Here is a 22734-nt window from a genome sequence, read left to right on the forward strand (position 1 = left end):
TTCATCATCGCTCATTCGTATTGTATGGCCTAGCCAACGCAATCGCTGCATCTCGATACGTTTAACTATATTGATGTCGTTGTATAGCAGATACAGGTCGTGGTTCATACGACGTCGATATTCACCGTCAACGCAGATCGGACCGTAGATCTTTCGAAGAATTTTTCTCTCAAACACGCCAAGCACTGCCTTATCTGCTTGCGCAAGTACCCAGGCTTCGGAACCATACATCAGCACGGGTAGTATCAGTGTTTTGTAAAGCGTTATTTTTGTTTGGCGAGTTGTGGCTTTGTTTCTAAAGTGCTTACTGAAGCCAAAGTATCATCTGTTGGCCAATACAATTCTTCTTTTTATTTTACAAATGATGTCGTATACGAAGTCTTTTACTACCTCAAAATTGTAGGAACCACATTCAACAGTTGGTCCGATCTCAACGGACGCATTGCGCGTCGACACCACCAGCTTGGCCTTCTCGCTGTTTACCGCCAGACCCACTTTATCAGATTCTCCTTCGACCTTCATAAAGGTATCGGTTACTTCTTTTACTGATCGTCCCATGATGTCTATATCATCAGTATAAGCAAGTAAAATGTGGCTATTGGTGTAGATTGTACCACTTCTTTTGACGTTTACCTCTCGTATAACCTTTTCTAACAGGATGTTGAAAAGATCACATGAAAGGCTATCTCCTTGCCTGAAACCTCTTTTGGTACAAAACTCCTCGGAGAGGTTCTATCCTATTTTAACTGAAGATCTTGTGTCAGTTAGAGTCATTTTACAAAGCCGAATGAGCTTTGTGGGGATACCAAATTAAGACATTGCTTGGAATACCTTTGAAAGTAGCGGGCTGTCGAAGGATGCTTTATAATCGACAAAAAGGTGGTAGGTGTCGATCTGCATCTCTTGGGTCTTCTCCAGGATTTACCGCAGGCTAACTATCTGGTCAATGATGGACTTGCCAGGTCTAAAGCCGCATTGGTATGGTCCATTATTTCGTTGACCATGGGCTTTAGTCGTTCGCACAATATCCCTGACACTATCTTGTATGCGATATGGAGAAGACTTATGCCCCTATAGTTGAAGCATAAAGTCTTATCTCCTTTCTTATGGACGGGACACAGGATTCTTAGGTTCCAATCGTCGGGTACGCGTTCTTTCTGCCAGATGGAGCTAAATAACAGATTACCTTGCTGGTCTCTACAGGAGGATGTGCCAGTTCCAAAGCCATCAGTTTGATGTTTCGCTGTTTGGTAGAATTTTCGGACTTCATTCTGTCTTCTATACTGCCCTTATGAATATCGAGATGCTTAAATCTGGTACTGCTAGCTACCACGTTCTTAGAGCTGCAAAAGTCTATCAGCCTCATACCATTGTCAGATGTTTCACTGTGGAGACTGAATTTCCCGACTGTTGGGCCAAAGATATTCTCCTTTCCAATTCTGGCATTAAAACCGCCTAGTATAATTTTAATGTCATGGGCAAGGCAACTGTCATAAGTTTCTTCTAGGCGCTCGTAAAATATATCTTTGGTCTGTTCGTCCTTGTCTTCAGTGGGAGCATGAGCGCAAATAAAGCTGATGTTGAAGAATTTAGCTTTTAATCGAATTCCAGCAAGTCTTTCATTCACTGGGGTGAAGCTGGAGACCAGATGTTTATACCTCCGACCAACTACAAATCCGCAACCAAACTCATGCTTTGTGTCATGGCAGCTATAATACAGTGTGTCACCTTTAGGTGTTGTTGTGACGCCTTTTCCAATCCATCGTATTTCCTGTATGGCGGTAATGTCGCCCTTGTACTTTTCAAGTACATCTGCCAATGCGTAAACTGCACCTTCTCTATAAAGAGTGCGAACATTCCATGTGCAGATTCGCAGATCTTGGTCCTTAAAACGTTTGCGGGGTTCCTCAACTTTAGAGGGGTTTGTTTTCTTTTCTTTCGTTTTTTCATAGTAGGCTATTTTTTCTAGGGGAGGGTTACTAACCCGACGCCCAAACGGGTGTTAAAGCCAGTTCCCCAGGCGACAACATCCCCGTGGTTAGTGTCCACTTGAGATGAAAGAGGGACCAAGATAAATGCTGGGATTTGCCATGTTAAAGCCGGTCAGAACCGTTCCTTGGTATCTACCATCCTCTACGTCACCCAAACCTTACTTACTCAAACTATATTTATTCAACGCTAAATTGTATTCTTTGTTCAATCCTAAACACTGTTCTTTTAAAATATTAATGCTATTGTGTGTGTTTGTCGTTAAATATAACAAATGGTTAAGGATTAAAAACATATAATTCATCAACATCAATGTGGCAGAACGCAGTATAAAGTTTTCATAGATTTGTAGGAAAGAGTAAATATCATTACAACAAAAGTCAAATACAAATTCACACACGTGCACACAAAGACACACTCTTATAAACTAATACTCCAAAACCCCGCTTTTCGCTAAAGCAATCAACCAACCAACCATCCAACCATCATCATCAAAAAAACCACAAAATAATGACATCAACAACAGCTACAAAAATGTAAAAATAACATATGCCACATTAAATCTTAATGGTTTTAGTTTCTTCACTTCCCCACGTCACTTCCACTTCCATGGCCATTAGATTTCCTCAAAATATCATGGCCACTTTGTGTATTAGATGATATTCAACACATACGCAACTACCAACAAATTATTAAGGGATAATTTTCCCAAAAAAGGAAGAAGAACAAGTACAAGGAACTCCCCACAACAAAAACAATTCAAAACGTAGAAGAAACTGTTGATACCAGAAAATCTGGCAGAAGCCAATCCTTGCGTATACAGAAAGCACAACCCACCAGAAACAAAGTCTGTGACAAAAAATAATAATCCCATTTAATAGCAACAAATACCACTCCTAAAGTCTTAACACGAACACACACACTCACTCACTAATATAGAGTGAAAACCACTTACACAAAGTTTCGCTTCCCCCTGCCCCCACATTTCAATGGACACACGCCATCCAAACACTGATGGAATTGAAAATGAAATCTGTTTTTGAATGTCCTTTCTCATAACTGAGTATTTTTTGATTTTATTTAATTTTGGGATTTTTTTTACAGATCTCTTCTTCTTTTTTTGTTGTGGTTGTTATTTCTGTTCTATGGGATTTAAGTAAATATTATTAAGCATAGTACACACGATCCAACAAAACTGACAGTCATCGAGCTCTATTTCGTTAATATCAAAGTCTAGCTGAATAATTACTTTCCTAATCACTAAATTATACTTTAAATGTTGTATTTCAATCATTTTTAGCTAACAAAAAAATTTTATTTGCCAGAAAATTGCCGTAAAAGTACGTTGACTGTCAGTTTTGTTGGACCGTGTGTACTATGCTTTAGTGAAAGTGTTCTAAATATGTGTTTAGCATAGAAAAATATTATGGTTTTTGAATTGTATTTAATTTGATATTCAACCACCCACAAAACTGTGTGGTTGGATTCTCGTTTTTTTTTTTCATTTTAGATGGACGCATGGGTTTGTCAATACTACCTATAGCTGCTCTCTTAACCGGCACTCTGTTCACTGTGGGTATTGCTGTGCTATTTGTTGTTGTTGTCGCCGTCCGCAAGAGACGTTGTCAGGGTGGCCGTAACATGTGCGATGACAAGGATAAACATTTAGGTATGTATGAATGGCGTGAGAAAAAAAACGTACATTTTTGACAATATATTCTCATGGTTTTCATGTGCTGAGCTTTGGTGAAGTGCCACGGAAAAAGGCAAAGTCAGTTTATATTTACCATAAACCGCCTTCGTTTAAAGAGTGACCGACCATATACTCGTACATACTATCTGCATATATGGATAGATGCTGCTGTTAAAAGCTTTTAGTAATACATAATAAATTGGTTAAATCTCATCGAAGTGGTGAAAATTGTGGTCCGCTTAAGCGGAGTAGGCAAACCACAGGAGCATTGTGATATTGTTTAAAATTTCGAAAACAAAGCAGAAAACACTGATGACTGAGTTTTTGGGCAATGGACATTTTGTTGAAAACGATGAATATTAACATTTAGTGGATCTCGAATGATCATTAGAACGATTCACTAAAAAGGGAGGGAGGGAGTCAACATTTTTTGTTTTGTTCCACAAAATAATTAACGAAAGAAAGTTGGATGTTTCCAGGAGTTTGGTTTAGGAGTTTGGTATCATAAACAGTGGGTCTACTTATTCTACTGACGGGCCCAAACAACAATGTATGCATCAAACTAGTAAGAGCTGCATTAAGTTCGGCCGGCCGAATTTGGTATAACCTCCACAACGAACCGTATTGAAGTAAATAGGGAAAATCAGTTTCCTTTTTCATCCACTTCAAAAGGCAAATGTTGCAAACCCTTTTTAAAGAGCTCACATGGGGCGTCCTCGTTGTTCTTTCCAAAACATGGATTCGTATTTGGGTTAGATTAAAACCCGGATATACATAAGGAGTTTATTGCGAGTAAGTGTTCTATCTTCTGGGAACACAAAATTCCACTTAAAAACCAATTCGGTAGGAAAATGTGACTAAAATATTTAAAAAAATCTTCATTCCGAAGGTGCCCTCTTATGGGGGCTATACCAAATTCAGACAGTAAAGTTACTGTCTGATTTTTTGCAAGGGATGTTTTATGCCTTTTATAATGTTTTGTACATTTATTGAATACTAAATACCAAATTTCAGTTATTTCGGTTGAATAATGTGTCTAAAGTTTTCAAAACACTGAAAATCGGGCGTTAAATTTCTATGGACGCTAAATGAAGATGTGGATCTATACATACAAATTTCTGGTGGCAAGTTTTATACCAACAAGTAAAAAAGGATCAGTCGGCTTTGCCGACAGAGATATACCCTAAGCCTGTGTGAATTGAAACAGTTTTCCCAAAAAAAAAAAACGTAAATATTTAAAGAGTTTTCAAAATTTTGGGGGTATGAACTGAAAGGAATGGACCGACATATTCCATTTTGAAAGTGGGTCTTATTTTGGGTGTCATTCCCCTCGATAGATATCGCGACTTGTCTTTTAGTTGGTTAACATATAATTCACAGATTTTGGACCAATATATTAGGAAGCATGTACTTGCCTACGATAGACATGATATCGCCGTAAACAGGACCACTACGTAAAAAAGGTTCAAGGGATCCCCGCACACACCCTTAAATGGGTTGCTCTGTTTATGAGATATCGCGCATACTATTTAAGCTAATATTTTCGAATTTTTGTGGGGTAGGCACCGGAAGGAGTGGATCTACAAGCACCACCTTCGAATTTCATCTAATATACAAAGATATATTACGATATATGAAAAGAGTGGATCAACTCAGTATTTGGTTCGGGAATTGTCGGGCTCTGCAGCCACTACATGGCGCCACAGAGGGTTTTTATACTTTTCGGGCTGTTTTCTTAAGAAGTATGAACTTGCCCCTGAAATTGAGGCAGCGAATGAAAGTTGTTTCAACAAAAATCAAATTGATTGCAGAGCAGTTCTTAAAGTGAACTTATTCAAAATTTTGTGTGGGAGGTACCCGAAGGAGTGGACTGATATGACTTATCTTCGAACTTAAACTATGTTTGGACAAAATATTACGAAGGCCAACTTTTGGACCGAATCGGCAGATCCGTTCAAGAGTTATCTTGCGCTCCAACCACTACACACGGTGTCATAGGGGTTTTTTTTGCAACTTTCAGGCTATTTTCTTAGGAAGTATGAACTTGCCCGTGATAAAACTTGTACTGTCGTATAGAGGACAGTGAATAGAAGTTGCTACAATAAAAATCAAAGGGATTCAAGAACAGGTCCTAAAGTGAACTTTTCCAAAATGTTGTGAGGGACGTACCCGAAGGAGTGGACGGATTGTGTCCATATTGGAACGTAATCTAAGTCTAGTAGAAATTTCCCTTCAAGATTCATCATGCGCACAAATTTTCCGAACATTTCCGAAGTTTTGTGGGGGACGTACCGGGAGAAGTGGACGGATATAACCCATCTCCGAACTTAAACTAAGTTTGGACAAAATATTACGAAAACCAAATTTTGGACCGAATCAGTTGATCCGTTCGAGAGTTATTGTGCGCTCCAGCCAGACAGACAGACAGTCGGACGGACATGGCTAAATCAACTCCAAATTGTCTGAAACACATTTCGTCCATACATACTTGCAGTCTAAAACCATTATTTCGATGAGGCACATTTTGCCCGTATGAAAGTGTATATACCCTCGTTAGCATAAATGCTGAGGGTATAAAAACAACGAAGGCTAAATACCAAATTTCAGCCATTTCGGTAAGATATTTAAGGCCTCGACATTCAAAATACCGAAAATCGGAGGTAGCATTCTATGGGGGCTACATGAAGACAAATTTAAGGAGGACTACTAAATTTCATGCCATGACGGTAAGGGTACCCTTCTATGGTGGCTACGTAAAAAGTCGACCAACACTGATAATTACCTTCTAAAATATTGTATACGCCCATCGAAGACTAAATACCAAATTTCATCCATTTTTGTTTGATAACGACGCTGAAATATTCCGAATACAAGAAATCGGAAGGGTCTGTCCTATGGGGGTTATAAGAAGACGTGGACATATGCCGACAAATTTAAGGTGAACAATTTTATTCTACCAACGAATACTAAATACCAAATTTCAGCCAAGTCGGTAAGATATCAGAGACTACGATTTTCAAAAAATACCGAAAATCGGGGGATACCCTTCTTGGGGACTACATGAAAACGTGTACCTATACCGATAATTTTCTTATGAAATATTTTATACCCCCATCGAAGACTGAACACCACACTTCATCCATTTCGGTTTGATTACAACGCTGAAACTTTCAAAATACCAAAAATCTAAAGGGTGCGTTCTATGGGCTCTAAATGAAGACGTGGATCTATGCCGACAAATTTATGGTGAAAAGTTTTATACTACCAACGAAAACTAAATACCAAATTTCAGTCATGTCGGTAATATATTAGAGGGTACGACCTTCAAAATAGTGAAAGTCGGAGGGTACCCTTCTTTGATAATTGATTGATAATTCTCTTCTGAAATATTTTGCACCCCCATAGAAGAATAAATACCAATTTTGGTTTGATAACGACGATGAAACATTCAAAAGACGTGGACCTATACCGACGAATTCCGGGTGGAAAGTTTTGCACCACCAATGAAGACTTTTTAGCTATTGCGATTGGATATTGAGGCCATAATCTGCAAAATATCGAATCTCGGGAGAGACCCTACTATAGGGGCTACATGAAAATGTGGAGCTATACTGGTAATTCTCTTCAGAAATGTTTTATAATATAAATCCATTGAAGACTAAATACCATTTCGGCTTGGTAACGACGGTAAAACCTCGAAGTAACGAAAATCGGGAGGTACCCTTCTTTGGGGTCTATATAAAAACATGGAGCCATGCTCATAATTCTTTTCTTGAATGTTCTAAACCCCCAACGAAGACTTAATATTAAATTTCAGCCATTTCGGTGGGCTATTGAGGATACAACCTTCAAAATACCGAAAATCGGGAGGTACCGTTCTGTGGAGGCTATATCAAAACAAAGGACTGATACTGCATAGTTTCAGGCTTCTTCTCCTCTTCGCCCTATCACTCTCGGGGTGCACTATAAATTTCCGGTTAAACAAGTAAAAAAGTATCAGTCGGCTTTGCCGACAGAGATATACCCTCAGCCTGTGTGGGTTGAAATACTTTATTCCCAAAAAAACTTATGTATTTAGGAAGGGGTTTTCAAAATTTTGGGTGTATGAACCGACAAAAGTATGGATAGGATTAAAGCTCGAACAGACCCTTAATCACACAAAAATTTTGAACATTTGTGGACGATTGGACAGATAGGGTCCACATTTGAACATAAACTAAGTTTCGACCATATTTAGAGATTCAAAGTTTGGACCAAATCGGTTGCTACGTCTATGAGAAATCGCGCGAACAATTTTGTGGGGGAGGTACCGGAAGGAGTGGACCTATAAGCACCACCTTCGAACGATATTACGATATCCAAAGTGTGGACGAACGCAGTATTCGGTTCGAGCTCTCCAAGAAGTATGGACTTGCCCCTGAAAAAACTTTTACTGTCGTAATTGTGGCAGCAAATGCAAGTTGGTTTAACAAAAACTAAAGTGATTCGAGGGCAGGTTTTAAAGTGAATATATCCAAAATTTTGTGTGGGAGTTACCCAAGTCCATATTCGAACCTGACCTATACCACGTAGATATATTAGGATGTGTAAATTATGGACCAAATCGGTCACTCCTTTCAAGAGTTATCGTGCGCAAAATTTCTCCGAACATTTTTGAACTCAAACTAAGTTTGGACAAAATATTACGAAGGCCAAATGTTGGACCGAAACGGCAGATCCGTTCCACAGTTATCTTGCGCTCCAACAACTACACACGGTGTCGTAGGGGTTTTTTGTAACTTTCAGGCTATTTTGTCAGGAAGTATGGGTTTGCCCCTGATGAAACTTGTAGCGTCGTATGTGGGACAGTGAATACAAGTTGCTAAAATACTGAACTGCAAAATACTGAAAACTGAACTTTTCCGAACTTTTGTGTGGGAGGTACCCGAAGGAGTTGACCGATTGAGTCCATATTGGAACCCCATCTAAGCCTGGTAGAAGTTTCACGATGTGCAATGTATGGACCAAATCGGTTTATTTCTTCAAAAGTGATCGTGCTCACAAATTTTCCGAACTTTTGTGGGGGAGGTATCGGAAGAAGTGGACCCATATAACCCATCTTCGAACTTAAACTAAGTTTGGACAAAATATTACGAAAGCCAAATTATTATGCACCCCAACCAGCCAGACAGACAGACGGACGGGCATGCCTAAATCAACTCCAAATTGTCTGAAACACATTTCGTCCAAACATGCTTGGGGTCTAAAACCATTATTTCGATGAGGTACATTTTGCCCGTATGAAAGTGTATATACCCTCGTTAGCATAAATGCTGAGGGTATAAAAATCCACATGCATCTCTTCAGATCTGTCATTGTCACGTCATTGAAAGTAAAATATGTTCTTTCTTACAATATTGCTTACGACTGAAAAACAAAATTTCTGTTGGTTTAAGAGATATATCCCAAATTAAGGCTAACAATTTAAGTTTTAGGCTGGAAAAGATGATGCCATAAAATCCAAATTGGATCTAAAAATGCAAAACCCAACTAAGGTTTTTGTAGTCTCGATGTGCCATTTAAAATATGCGTACTTGAAGCTGCTTGTATTTTAAGTGTTGCACAGTGAAATGCGTCCATACATTCGCAATCTTTCGTTGGGATAAATCCGACACATTCCTCATTTCGCAAAATTTTTAAACTTCTGTTACCCAGAAGCGCGAATGCTTACTTCTTGAGTGATTTTACCGTTGTCCACAATTTACTCTTTCCTGTACCAATGTTGCATTGATTCAGGTGGTCTAGGCACTCTTTCTGCTTATACTAGCAGAATAAGTTCTCTAACTCTTGCTAGTCCCTTCGCCATAGCTGGAAAGTTTTGTCTAATATGACCGACAGCTAATTAGCGAATGGTTGCAGTTGTGATGATGTCCCACAAAATTCTTTAAAGGTCTGAACCCTTGCCAATCAGCTATTCCATGGTTCCGAAAAGTATAGCGTTCAGAGGTTATGAAGTCGGGTGATCTATTAACGGAAGCAGCGATAGTGAAGTGGACTGCGTCTATGAGGAAATGATGGAATACCATGATACGTCCTTTATGAGACAGGGTGGAAAATGTGGGGCTATCAATTTTCTCGGCCAGCGCTGTAAGCCTCTGGTCATTGTCTAGGGCGGCATGCCAAATATCATGATGAGCTCTGAAGTCCCTAGCGTCAACATGCTGCCAAGAATTTTAAAACGACCCTAACGAATCCTTAAACTGCACTCTTTTACAAACTTTGTGTTCGAGGTACCCCAAAGAGTCCGATGTAGTCAATATTCGCACATAATCCGAGTCTATCAGAAATAATACGATGTACAACGATTGGACCAAATCGGTTTAACCCTTCGAGGTTTATCTTACGTACGTACTACCCACTTTCGTTGTTTGCGCAGGCTTTTTCTGAAGCTTCTGTGCCATTATTTCAGGAAGTATGGACTTGCCTCGAAAAAAATTTTGGCGTCGTTATAGGGACCGCAAAAAAAATTGTTGCAAAAAATTCAAAACGTCTCGACACGAGCCATTGAACTGTACCTTTTGCAAGTTGTGTGTGAGAGGTACACAAAGTACTATACCGATTTAGTCCATATTCAAACCCTGCTCTATATCTGGAAGTATTATTATCATATGCATGGTTATGACCAATAGATGAGTTATCATGCGCAACATTTTAGAGAAAATTTTTGAATTTTTGTGGGGGAGGTACTGAAACGAATTGACCGATATGGCCTATCTACGAACTTAACCTAAGTTTGGACAAAATATTACAATACCAAAACATTGAAATAAATTGGTAGATCCGACCGAGAGTTGTCAAAGACAAAAGACACCAAAAATACACTTGGGGACCAAAGTCATTATTTCAATGAGGCAAATTTTTTAACGCATCATAGTGTGTATACCCTTTTTGAAATACTATATAGGTTAGTGTTTGATCATAAATCGGCCAATTTCCTCGTTTAAAGACATGATTATGATGTTTGGTAAATTCGTCCTTTCGAGTAAAATGCAACGCATATCTCAGGCAATACTGTTCCGATCGACTTTTTTACTTTACTTATACTTCAAGAAAAATTATATATATAATGTGCAAAAATATTCAACCCCTTATGGTTGACCACACCTGTTTCCCACAGTATGCAACAAATTCCCTATTTTTTCCATGGTTCTATTTACACTTTTTAAATGTTATACAGTTTGTTAGACTTTTGTGTTTTAAACAAAACTTTGTTGTTTTTCCTTTTTTCAGGAATGGATGTTACTGTTACAGCACCACTAGAGACTGGTCCTGGTCATCAGCGGCTAGTTGTTGCCTACACACTAAAACAAGGTATTGAAAAGCAACCGGATATATTGAGCGCACAAAAAAATACAACAGGCAGCGTGACTTCATCACCATTGGGAAATCGACCAAGCGGCGGTGGTATTTTTATAGATACCAATACCAGTAATGGTGGCGTAGGCTCTAAGGCTGGCAATTATACAGGCAATGGTGGTGTGGTGGGTGTGGGCAATAATTCAACAGCAGGAAACTATGTAAGTTGAAATGGAAGAAAAAAGTCAACAACAAACAAACAAAAAATATGGAATTTTTAGCCAAAGAGTGCTATATTAAAAGCTTAGCTAGAATCACATTCAAAAAAAACGGGAAAGCCGTAAGCAATAATTTTCCCAACAAAAGGGATTTGTATAGAAAAATAAATATTTAGAATGGCGAATATTAAATAACGCGATTTTTCTAACAACAATAACAAGTAAATAACTGTAATGTTTTTCTAAACCGTTTTTGTTTTTTTTTTTTCTCATCTGTCTAGGATTCGCCAACAATGAATTACAATGATGCTTCAACCACCGATCCATTACAGCAACAACTCAATAGCCCTCCCTCACAATCGAGCACACTGAAATTGGGCTCGGATAGCAACAGGAAACCATATCAAACTCCACCACTACTCTACGATGCACTCAATCGTCATGATATCTCACGCTATGACCCACTGCCATTGGCCATGAATTATGGGGGAAGTAATACCACATTAAGTTCCGGTGGTAGTGCTGGCAACCATTCGCTAACCAACAATGCAACCACATCACTTATGCAGAGCAACCTCAGCAATGGTCACTACAGCAGTAATCATCATCACACATTACCGCATCCTTCATCGTTGCCCATCCAGCAACAACAACAACAGCAGCAAATGGCAACTAGCGCCACACACCAAACCATGGGCTCAGACAAACTATCGATAGCTGATTATCTTACGGCAAGTAGTCTAATTGATTACAATCTGAGCAAAGCTGCCACGGGGATGTTGAGTAACACCATTGGCGCGACTGGTGGTGGTGGTGGTGCCAACAATGGCAGTGGTTCTTCCAATTCAATTATGGGCCATATGACCCTGCCCAAGGGCTTAGGTTTAGGCTCCATAATGGGTGGTGGTTCTACCAGTACAAATCAACCAGTCACAGCAGCAACTGCATCAACAACTACGCCAAACTCAAGCATAACACCTTCATCTTCCAGCAATTTAGCCATAACACAAAAAACCAACACTAATCGTAATCACATTATAACGGATACCCTACCGGGTCCAGAAAGTTGTGTTTAAGTTTTTAAGCTAAAATTTTGATTTTTTTTTTAGAAAAGTTAAAACTTCTACTTCATCCTTCCCTCCCCCTACTTCTTCAGTATAGAGAAATTTTAACCAATTTCCAATAGCAATGAATGAAATTACGAAATTTGACGTAACCAAATGACGACGAACAAAGAATATACCACCTACCTATGTATCCTATGTATGTATGTATGTGGTGTATTCATTTATAGTATATGTGTAAATATGTTTTAAGAAACAAGACTGCAGTAAACTAAATTTAATAACAAAAAATAATAGCATAAAATTTAATAAAAAAATACTAAAATTAAATAAAAAAAAAAACAAAAAGAAAAGAAAAGGATGTGAAGAAAAATAGAACAAAAATACAAAATTGAGCAAAACAAAAATATTAGATGAATAAATTTTATGTAAAGGAAACTAAATATTCCTATTAAAACAAATTGTAGTTTTTTAACTAAAAAATAGTTTTTAAGAATACGAAACAACTGAAGGATAATAAAATGAAGGTTTTGTTTGGAAAGATATTAACGTTTTTGTTTGCCATCCACAACAAGAAATTACGATCAATGGGAAATTTATTTCTTATTTAGAAATATTTTTTAAATAATCCAAATGTATTCAACTTTCTTTCTGAGCGATTTCAGCAATTGCTCTTTCCGTATTTCCTTTCTGAGTTAGCCAATAACATGTTCATTAAGGTTATGACTTTTTTACAACCTCTTATCCCTGTATGATATTCTGATGAGTTTTTACCTAAGATTGCATAAAATCTTAATTATAAAGCGATTCGATAAAAAAAGCTTCCGAACAAAAAGCTTTTAAAGTTTTTATTTTTCAGAACTTTTGGAAATTTTTTGAAGTCACTATAAGCAGATATTTCACTGAAAACAATGTGTGGGGGCTCACGACATAACCAAAATGACATAACCGTTTTTTTTCTCACTAATTTTATCATTTTATCATATTTTATCATCGTGTTATTACATATATATCATTTTATATTATATATAACTTTATTTCGTATATCGAATATTAAAAGTGGTTTGTGCGGGACCTATCCTAAAATTTAAATGGAATAAAAGTTATTTCAATCATTAATAGGCAAAAGGCCATTCATTCGTGCATATACTTTTTTCATAGTCTTTTTTCAAAAAAAAAAAAAAAATCAAAGTGATTTGTGCGGAACCTCAGCCTTTAGGCTAGAAAGGGTATATACACTTTCATACGGGCAAAATGTGCTTCATCGAAATAATGGTTTTGGATCCCAAGTATGTTTGGACGAAATGTGTTCAGACAATTTTGAGTCGATTTTTGGATAAATTCACTTTAAGACCTGCTCTCCAATCACTTTGATTTTTGTTGAAGCAACTTGCATTCGCTGCCTCAATTACGACAGTAAAAGTGCTTTTTTCAAGGGCAAGTCCATAATTCTTGAGAAAAAAGCCCGAAAGTTGTAAAAAACCCCCTATGGCACCATATGTAGTAACTGGTAAAAAATGGAATGAATGTTATTTTAGGCATTAATGGGTTCATGCATTCTTACTACAGGAAATTATATTTGAAAAAAAAGTAAGAACGGCGTTAATTTCGGCCTGGCCGAATTTGTTATACCCTCCACCACAAGTTGTATTGAAGTAAAATGGAATAATTTGTTTCCTTTCGTGTATGAAGAAGACTTAATACTAAATTTCAGCAATTTCGGTAAAACAATGTGAGGCACCATTCTATGGGGGCTATTTCAAAACATCGATCTATACCGACAAATTTCTTACGGAAAGTTTTTAGGCTGAAAGAAGACTAAATACCAAATTTCCTATATTTCGGTAAGAGAATGTGGCTAAAACTTAAAAAATACCGAAAATCAAGAAGTACTGATAATACTTTTCTGGAATATTTTATAACTCTTGGAAGACGAAATAACGAATTTCAGCCATTTCGGATGGATATTGACGTCGCAATCTTCAGTATTACGAAAATCGGGTGGTACCGTTCTATGGGGGCTATGTATATCAAAACGTGGACCTATACCACGAATTTTGGTCAGAAATGGGACAATATGAAAGCGTGGACCTGTACAGACATATTTCTGGAGAACAGTTTTATATCACATTGAAGACTAAATACCAATTTTCAGCCATTTTTGGTGGAATATTGAAGACACAACTTTCAAAATACGAAAAATTGGGAGGTACCTTTCCATGGGGGCTATATGAAGGCATGGACCGATACCGACAAAGTTCTGGGGAAAAGTTTTATACCACCAACTTAGACTAAGTATCAAATTTCAGCCATTTCGGTGTGATAATGAAGCTACAACCTTCAAAATAACGAAAATCGGGAGGTACCGTTTTAAGAGGGCTATATGAAGGTGTGGACCGATACCGACAAAATTCTGGGAGAAAGTTTTGTACCCCTAAAGAAGACTACGTACCAAATTTCAGCCATTTTGGTAGGATAATGAAGCTAAGACCTTAAAAATACCGAAAATCGGGAGGTGCCGTTCTATGTGGGCTATATGAAGGTGTGGATCGATACCGACAAAATTCTGAAGGAATGTTTTGTACCCCTAAAGAAGACTACGTACCAAAGTTTAGCCATTTTGGTAGGATAATGAAGCTAAAACCTTAAAAATACCGAAAATCGGGAGGTATCGTTCTATGGGGGCTATATGAAGGTGTGGATCGACACCGACAAAATTCTGGGGGAAAGTTTTATACCCCTAAAGAAGACTACGTACCAAATTTCAGCCATTTTGGTAGGATAATGAAGCTAAAACCTTAAAAATACCGAAAATCGGGAGGTATCGTTCTATGGGGGCTATATGAAGGCATGGACCGATACCGACAAAGTTCTGGGGAAAAGTTTTATACCACCAACGTAGACTAAGTATCAAATTTCAGCCATTTTGGTAGGATAATGTAGGTAAAACCTTCAAAATACCGAAAACCGGGAGGTACCGTTCTATGAGGGCTATATGAAGGTGTAGACCGATACCGACAAAATTCTGGGGGAATGTTTTATACCCCTAAAGAAGACTACGTACCAAATTTCAGCCATTTTGGTAGGATAATGAAGCTAAAACCTTAAAAATACCGAAAATCGGGAGGTATCGTTCTATGGGGGCTATATGAAGGTGTAGACCGATACCGACAAAATTCTAGGGGAATGTTTAATACCCCTAAAGAAGACATCGTACCAAATTTCAGCCATTTTGGTAGGATAATGAAGCTAAGACCTTAAAAATACCGAAAATCAGGAGGTACCGTTCTATGGGGGCTATATGAAGGTGTGGATCGATACCGACAAAATTCTGGGGGAAAGTTTTATACCCCTAAAGAAGACTACGTACCAAATTTTAGCCATTTTGGTAGGATAATGAAGCTAAAACCTTAAAAATACCGAAAACCGGGAGGTACCGTTCTATGGGGGCTATATGAAGGTGTGGATCGATACCGACAAAATTCTGGGGGAAAGTTTTATACCCCAAAAGAAGACTACGTACCAAATTTCAGCCATTTTGGTAGGATAATGAAGCTAAAACCTTTAAAAAACCGAAAATCGGGAGGTACCGTTCTATGGGGGCTATATGAAGGTGTGGATCGATACCGACAAAATTCTGGGGGAAAGTTTTATACCCCAAAAGAAGACTACGTACCAAATTTCAGCCATTTTGGTAGGATAATGAAGCTAAAACCTTAAAAAACTGAAAATCGGGAGGTACCGTTCTATGGGGGCTATATCAAAACGTGGACCGATATATCCCATTTTCAATACCAACCATCCTGCAAGTAATAAAAACGTCTGTACCAAATTTTGAATCTCTATCTTGATTGACGGACGGACATGGTCAAATCGACATACAATTTTATGCTGAGGAGGGTATAAAAATGTCAAAAAGTCAAAACCCTAATGTTCAATATACCCTCAGCCTTTTGGCTAAAGAGGTTATTTACACCTTGGTACGATCAAAAATGCGGCACGTGGAAATAACAGTTTTTGACCCAAGTTTGTTTAAACAAAATCCATTTCAGATAATATGAAGTTAAACCACTTAGCGCCGAGATTTTTTTTTTTGAGAGAAAACTTAAAATTTTTTATGAAAAGTATATTTTTGAGAATTTTTAAACATTTAAAAATAAAATTTTGTTAGGCAAATATCAACCAAATATTCTAACTGAATATGTTATTATAATGAACTCAGACGTCAGAACACCATCTTATAAAGAAATGGCATACCGGTCCACTTTTGACCACAGCATTCATATAGGGTAACCATCCTTTTCTTGGTATTTTATATGATTTAATCACATTTGTCTGCAGAATTACTTGTAATAATGTACTTTTGGTTCTCAGTGCGGGGAAAATCTCCATTTTACACAACATACTCGGTGTCCCAAAAAAGACAAATTATTTGTTAGAGTGAATACCCCCAAAATTTTTTTCTTTCGCGAGTTGTCGTTAATCTTTAAGTTACCACGACAATAGAAATCGCTAATAGCACAAAATCATTATATCCAAACTAGATGTAAGGAAGGATAATAAAATTACTTAAAAATATTCCTAAAATATAAATTCACCAATTAAAAAGGGAGTTAAACTTTTTGTCATAACTGCCAAAACCGCAAAATTCCGCAAAAAGTCAATACAGTTTTGAAATCTACAGGCGCTAGGCTTCAATTAGGTACTAGTGGCCATTCTTGCCTATTTTTGGAAAGTAACTAAAACTTTAAAGAAAATACATACATCTATATTAAATATTTTCATTTTGATCGTTATTATAACCAAAATATTTGGCAACCCTTACAATTAAGAGGAATTTTCATAACTAGGAAAATGAAGCTTAGGCAATTTACTAAATGATTCAACTTAAGTTAAGGCGCTAATAATAGTCCTTTGTTTCATAAATTCGCTTAGAATATAACTATTATTTCTCATTTTTAAATAATTTTTTTTTTCTTCAAAATTAGACATGTTTGTGAGGCTTTTTCTCTTTAAGAACCGCGAAAAATGGAAAAAATAAGTTGTGTTTCCAAAAATTTGGAATGTTTTGAAGCGATTTACTTCTTTAAATTGTTAAAGTGATGACATGAATTTTTTGATTTTTGTCGCTGTGCGCATCCACTGTGCGTTGTGGGTATAAAACGATCCTCTTGAAATTTGTCGGTATAGGGCAACGCCTTCATATAGCCAACACAGAACGGTACCTCCCGATTTTCAGTATTTTGAAATATTTGAAAATTGTCATTTAAAGTAGGTGGGGGGTGCAAAACTTTCCACCAGTAATTTGTCAGTATAGGTCCTCGTCTTCATATAGCCCACATATAACTTTTTTCTAGCACTTGACTTTGGCGTAGATGGACTATGTGGGCCCATTATTTCAGGTGCCTCCTTCGCAACAGTTCAACATTTTGTGCTTTAATCCAACCCAAATTAGAAAGTCGTACGCATTTATTCGGAAAATTTGCTATATTTTTGTCAGCGAGTTCATACATCCAAACAAAGGTCGAACAATTCTGACAACCTCATAAATACAACATTTTTAGGGAAAATGATCTCGGTTTTGTAGCTGGTGTTCGATCTGTTGACTTGGCTACATTTAACGACAGATGTGACTGAAATTTCCGTCGGCGAATTTGTTATTACGATCCAATGGTCTAGAGTTAGGCAATCTAGTTGATTGTTCATTGTCCTAGTTCAAAAACGTATGAGTAACGTCATACAAACTAACGTTTGAAATTACGTTTACGCAGGTTGTTTCTACACATGACCGTTGTCCATTGAACTAGATTGTGAACTAGGACATTAAATTGAAATAGATTGGCACAACTCTACAATGGTCAATAATGGTGCAATAAGAGAACCTTTCGAGAAAGAAAATTTTGAAGTTTTTAGCAAAATTTTAAATATTTGAGATATTTTCTCTGATTTAATTTTTTTAATTTTAAACTTGACTCTCTATTATTGTTCTTGCGTTGTGGTCTACCTCCACACTTCAAACACTTTATCTTTAACATTTCAAAATCTTCCAATTGATTATTTTCTGAAAATTTAATTATGCGTTCCATAAAAGAAAAAAATCGTACATAGCATTTAAACAACAAAACTGAAGCATATACAAATAAAGAGAAGCAACAATAAAAACAAAACAATATTGAAATTGTACTCCACTAGTTTTAGTATTAAATTAAATCACAAGATGAAAACAAAAACAACAACATAATACAAATGGAAAATATGTGTATATGCAAATTGATTTTATTACTATTATTATTTTATGTATGATAATTTACATGTTATGTAGTCGATAGGAATGTAACAAAAAAAAACCAAAAATATCCATAATATTAGTTTAAAATTGCATATATATTATAAATATATATACAGTAAATATTTGATTATGTTTTTAGAAATATACAAAATAAATAAACCTCCTTTTTTGTTGAAACAAATTTTTTGTACAAAAAGGCTAAGCAAAAAAAAAAACAAATAATAATAAAAATAGGTTTTAGTTACCAAGAAATCAACTATAAAAACCACTAGATTTAATATTCAGAATAAACAAATACCTAGATACTATATACTATAAATATGTATTTAAATATAGCATATATACCACATAAGTAATTATAGCATTTAAGCATATCTATGTTTGTTGTAATGACATATCTCTCTACTAAGTTGTGAAAAATGTAATGTTATAAAATATAAATAAAAAAGAAGAAAAAAAAAACATCCAATGAAATGAAAAATAAACGTTATAAATATGTATGTACATATCTATAGACATATCCCAAAATCTATTACTGGTTTTATATTGAATCTATTTTCTACTATGGTTGTCCATTGGTTTACCCCCCGGCTTTTGGTTTAGTAAATATTTTATTATCATTAAAACATATAATTTCAATTTGAAAAACAAATTCCAAATAAATGTCTGTTATTAATAAGAAATGTTTTGTATTTCAATTTCTGGGAAGTTTATGTGGATTTTTACAGTGTTTTATTTAACTTGCTTTGTTGTCTGTCTGTTTAGTTCATATTTAGTAACTAATTTTAAACACAGTTGCAGTTCACCAATCGACCTACAACTTTGCACACTTTTCAGATTTGGATGACAATACATGAATATGCAACCAAAACCAATTTGCCTTTCTTTTTTCCCATAGCACCCACCGGATTTTAAGTACTTTGAGGATTTTATTTTCATTTTTAGTACTAATTGGCTTTAACTTGGCATTTGGGGTTCCTAAGGGTTAGAAACTTCCCCACCAAAAATTGTGGACTCTGGTTCAGGTTTTGGTATACCCCCATATAGTGGTACCAACCGGCTTGAGGTATATTGAGTTTTTATACCCTCAGCCCTTAGGCTAGAAAGGGTATATACACTTTCATATGGGCAAAATGTGCCTCATCGAAATAATGGTTTTAGACCCCAAGCATGTTTCGACGAAATGTGTTTCAGACAATTTGGAGTCGATTTAGCAATGTCCGTCCGTCTGTCTGTCTGGCTGGCTGGAGCTCACGCTCAAATGGATCTGCCGTTTCGGTCCAAAATGTGGCCTTCGTAATATTTTGTGCAAACTTAGTTTAAGTTCGTAGATAAGCCATATCGGTCCACTCCTTTAGGTACCTCCCCCACAAAAGTTCAAAAATGTTTGGAAAAATTGTGCGCGGGATGACTTTTGATGGGAGTGGCAGATTTGGTCCATACTTTACACATCCTAATATATCTACCAGGTATAGGTTAGGTTCGAATATGGACTATATTTGTCCACTCCATCGGATACCTCCCACACACATTTTTTGATAAATTCACTTTAAGACCTGCTCTCGGTTCACTTTGATTTTTGTTGAAGCAACTTGCATTCGCTGCCTCAATTACAACAGTAAAAGTTTTTTCAAGGGCAAGTCAATACTTCTTGGAAAAAAGCCCGCAAGTTGTAAAAACCCCCTATGGCACCATATGTATGAGGGCGGTTCGGAAACTTCTTAGCCTATCAATGAAAAAGAATAGTTAGTTTTTCAAAAATATTTTTATTTTTCAATATAATCTCCTGAAACTTCAATACACTTAGTCCAACGCTTTTCTAGCAATTCTATCCCTTGATTAAAATAGTTTTCCTCAAGGTCTTCAAAATAGTGGTTTACAACTGTAATTGCATCTTCATTTGAGGTAAAACGCTTGCCAGCAAGGCATTTTTTTAGATTTGGGAACAAGTAAAAGTCACTGGGAGCTAAATCAGGAGAATAAGGTGGGTGGTCAAGCAACTCGTACTTTAATTCTTGATTTTACGCATTGTTAAAACACTCTTGTACGCTGGTGCGTTGTCTCGATGAAAAATTTTTTTTTTGTGTTGTAAGCTAGGACGTTTTTTTCGAATTTGTACATTTAATTGATCCAAAAGGTTGCAATAGTACTCTGAATTTATTGTTTTGCCCTTTTGCAGATAGTCAATCAATAAAATACCTTTGAAGTCCCAAAAAACCGTTGCCATAACCTTACCAGCCGATTGAATTGTTTCTGCCTTCTTTGGGGCACTTCCTCCAGCTTCAGTCCATTGTTTGGATTGTTCTTTTGTCTCTGGAGTATAGTGGTGGATCCATGTCTCATCAACAACGACGCTTAAATCCATTTTATTTCGCTTAAAACGATCCAAACAAGCTTGAGAAATGTTCATTCTTATGCGTTTTTGATCGACTGTTAACAAATGCGGCACCCATCTTGCAGAAAGCTTTTTCATCTGTAGTTCTTCATGCAAAATTAAATGGACTCGATCATTTAAGATGCCCATGATATTAGCAATTTCACGCACTTTTATTCGTCGATCATTTAATACCATATCATGCACTTTGGCTACAATTTCTGTTGTTGTTGCTGTTTTTGGACGTCCACTACGTGGTTCATCTTCAATGCTTGTAGTGACTGGAGAGCTCGAATCGAATACTGCGTTCGTCCACACTTTGGGTATCGTAATATTTCTTCGAATATTAGATGAAATTCGAAGGTGGAAGGAGTGGACCTTCCGATACCTTCCCCAACAAAAGTTCGAAAATATTTGCTAAAATGGTATTCTAAATATTGTCGAAATTCAGTTTAAAAAAGCCCTATCTACTAACGGGTGATTTTTTAAGAACTATAGGAAAGTTTTTCAAAAAAAACACATACAATTCAGAAAAATGCATGAAATCTTTATTTGAATCGATAATACGGTCCATATAATTTAATGTTTGAGGATTATTTCATGCAAATGTTGACCGTGACTGCGCCTCAAATGGTCCATCCGCTTAGTCCAATTTTGGCATACTCTTTGCAACGAAAATTTGTGTTCAGCGACGAAGCTCATTTTTGGCTCAATGGGTACGTTAATAAGCAGAATTGTCGATTTTGGGGTAAAGATCAGCCAGAAGCATTGCAAGAGCTACCAATGCATCCAGAAAAAGTCACAGTTTGGTGCGGTTTATGGGCTGGTGGCATCATTGGACCGTACTTCTTGAAAGATGATGCGAATCGTAATGTAATTGTGAATGGTGAGCGCTACCGTGAGATGATACCAATTTGTTGCCCAAAAGGCAAGAGCTTGACTTGCATGACATGTGGTTTCAACAACACGGTGCCACATGCCACACAGCACGCGTAACAATGTACTTATTGAGAGGGGAGTTCGGTGAATATTTAATTTCACGTTCGGGACCGATCAATTGGCCGCCTAGATCGTGCGATTGAACGCCTTTAGACTATTTTTTGTGGGGCTATGTTAAAGCTCATGTCAATACACCCATGCCCGCTTCAATTGACGCATTGGAAGACAACATTGATGAATTTGTTCACGAGATACCGGCCGAAATGTTGGAAAGAGTATGCCAAAATTGGACTAAGCGGATGGACCATTTGAGGCGCAGTCACGGTCAACATTTGCATGAAATAATCTTCAAACATTAAATTATATGGACCGTACTATCGAATCAAATAAAGATTTCATGCATATTTCTGAATTTTATGTGCTTTTTTTTTTTTGAAAAACTTTCCTATAGTTCTTAAAAAATCACCCGTTATATCCCCGCAAATTTCTGCGCTTTAATCCTATCCATATTGTTTTAAAAACCCCCCTAAATACGTAAGTTTTTTGGAAAAAAAAAGTATTTCAATCCACATAGGCTGAGGGCATATCTCTGTCGGCAATGTCGACTGATACTTTTTTACTTGTTTATCTAAATTTTTGGCATGAATTGGCTGAAATTTGGTTATCGGGTTCTCAGTGTTACAAACTGTATTTACTAAAAAATTAAAAATTATAAAATAATTTAAAAAAATACGCTACAGTGTTTTATTTGTAAATGCACTGAAAACTAGAAAATAATTTTTCTCTTAGCCTCTCTCTCAAATAAAACGCTAGTGGTGAAAATAGGCTATATC

At 36.7% G+C, this 22734-nt stretch overlaps 1 protein-coding gene and 1 pseudogene across 1 annotated transcript in view; both read left to right on the top strand.

Moving 5' to 3' along the window:
• The window catches only part of side-III (sidestep III), a 738714-nt gene extending 726008 nt beyond the window's left edge, over positions 1–12706 (top strand). The window contains 3 exon segments of the mRNA XM_073960318.1: positions 3500–3658; positions 10952–11238; positions 11517–12706. Of these exon segments, the coding sequence (XP_073816419.1) occupies positions 3500–3658; positions 10952–11238; positions 11517–12311 (1241 nt within the window). The 3' untranslated portion in view covers positions 12312–12706.
• Positions 12707–21600: 8894 nt separating this feature from the next.
• Positions 21601–22260, top strand: LOC141390926 (uncharacterized; annotated as a pseudogene).
• The last annotated feature ends 474 nt before the right edge of the window (positions 22261–22734 follow it).

This window comes from Musca autumnalis, unplaced genomic scaffold (genome assembly GCF_047663935.1).
Source record: "Musca autumnalis isolate F117 unplaced genomic scaffold, ASM4766393v1 scaffold_1, whole genome shotgun sequence".
Lineage (NCBI taxonomy): Eukaryota > Metazoa > Arthropoda > Insecta > Diptera > Muscidae > Musca > Musca autumnalis.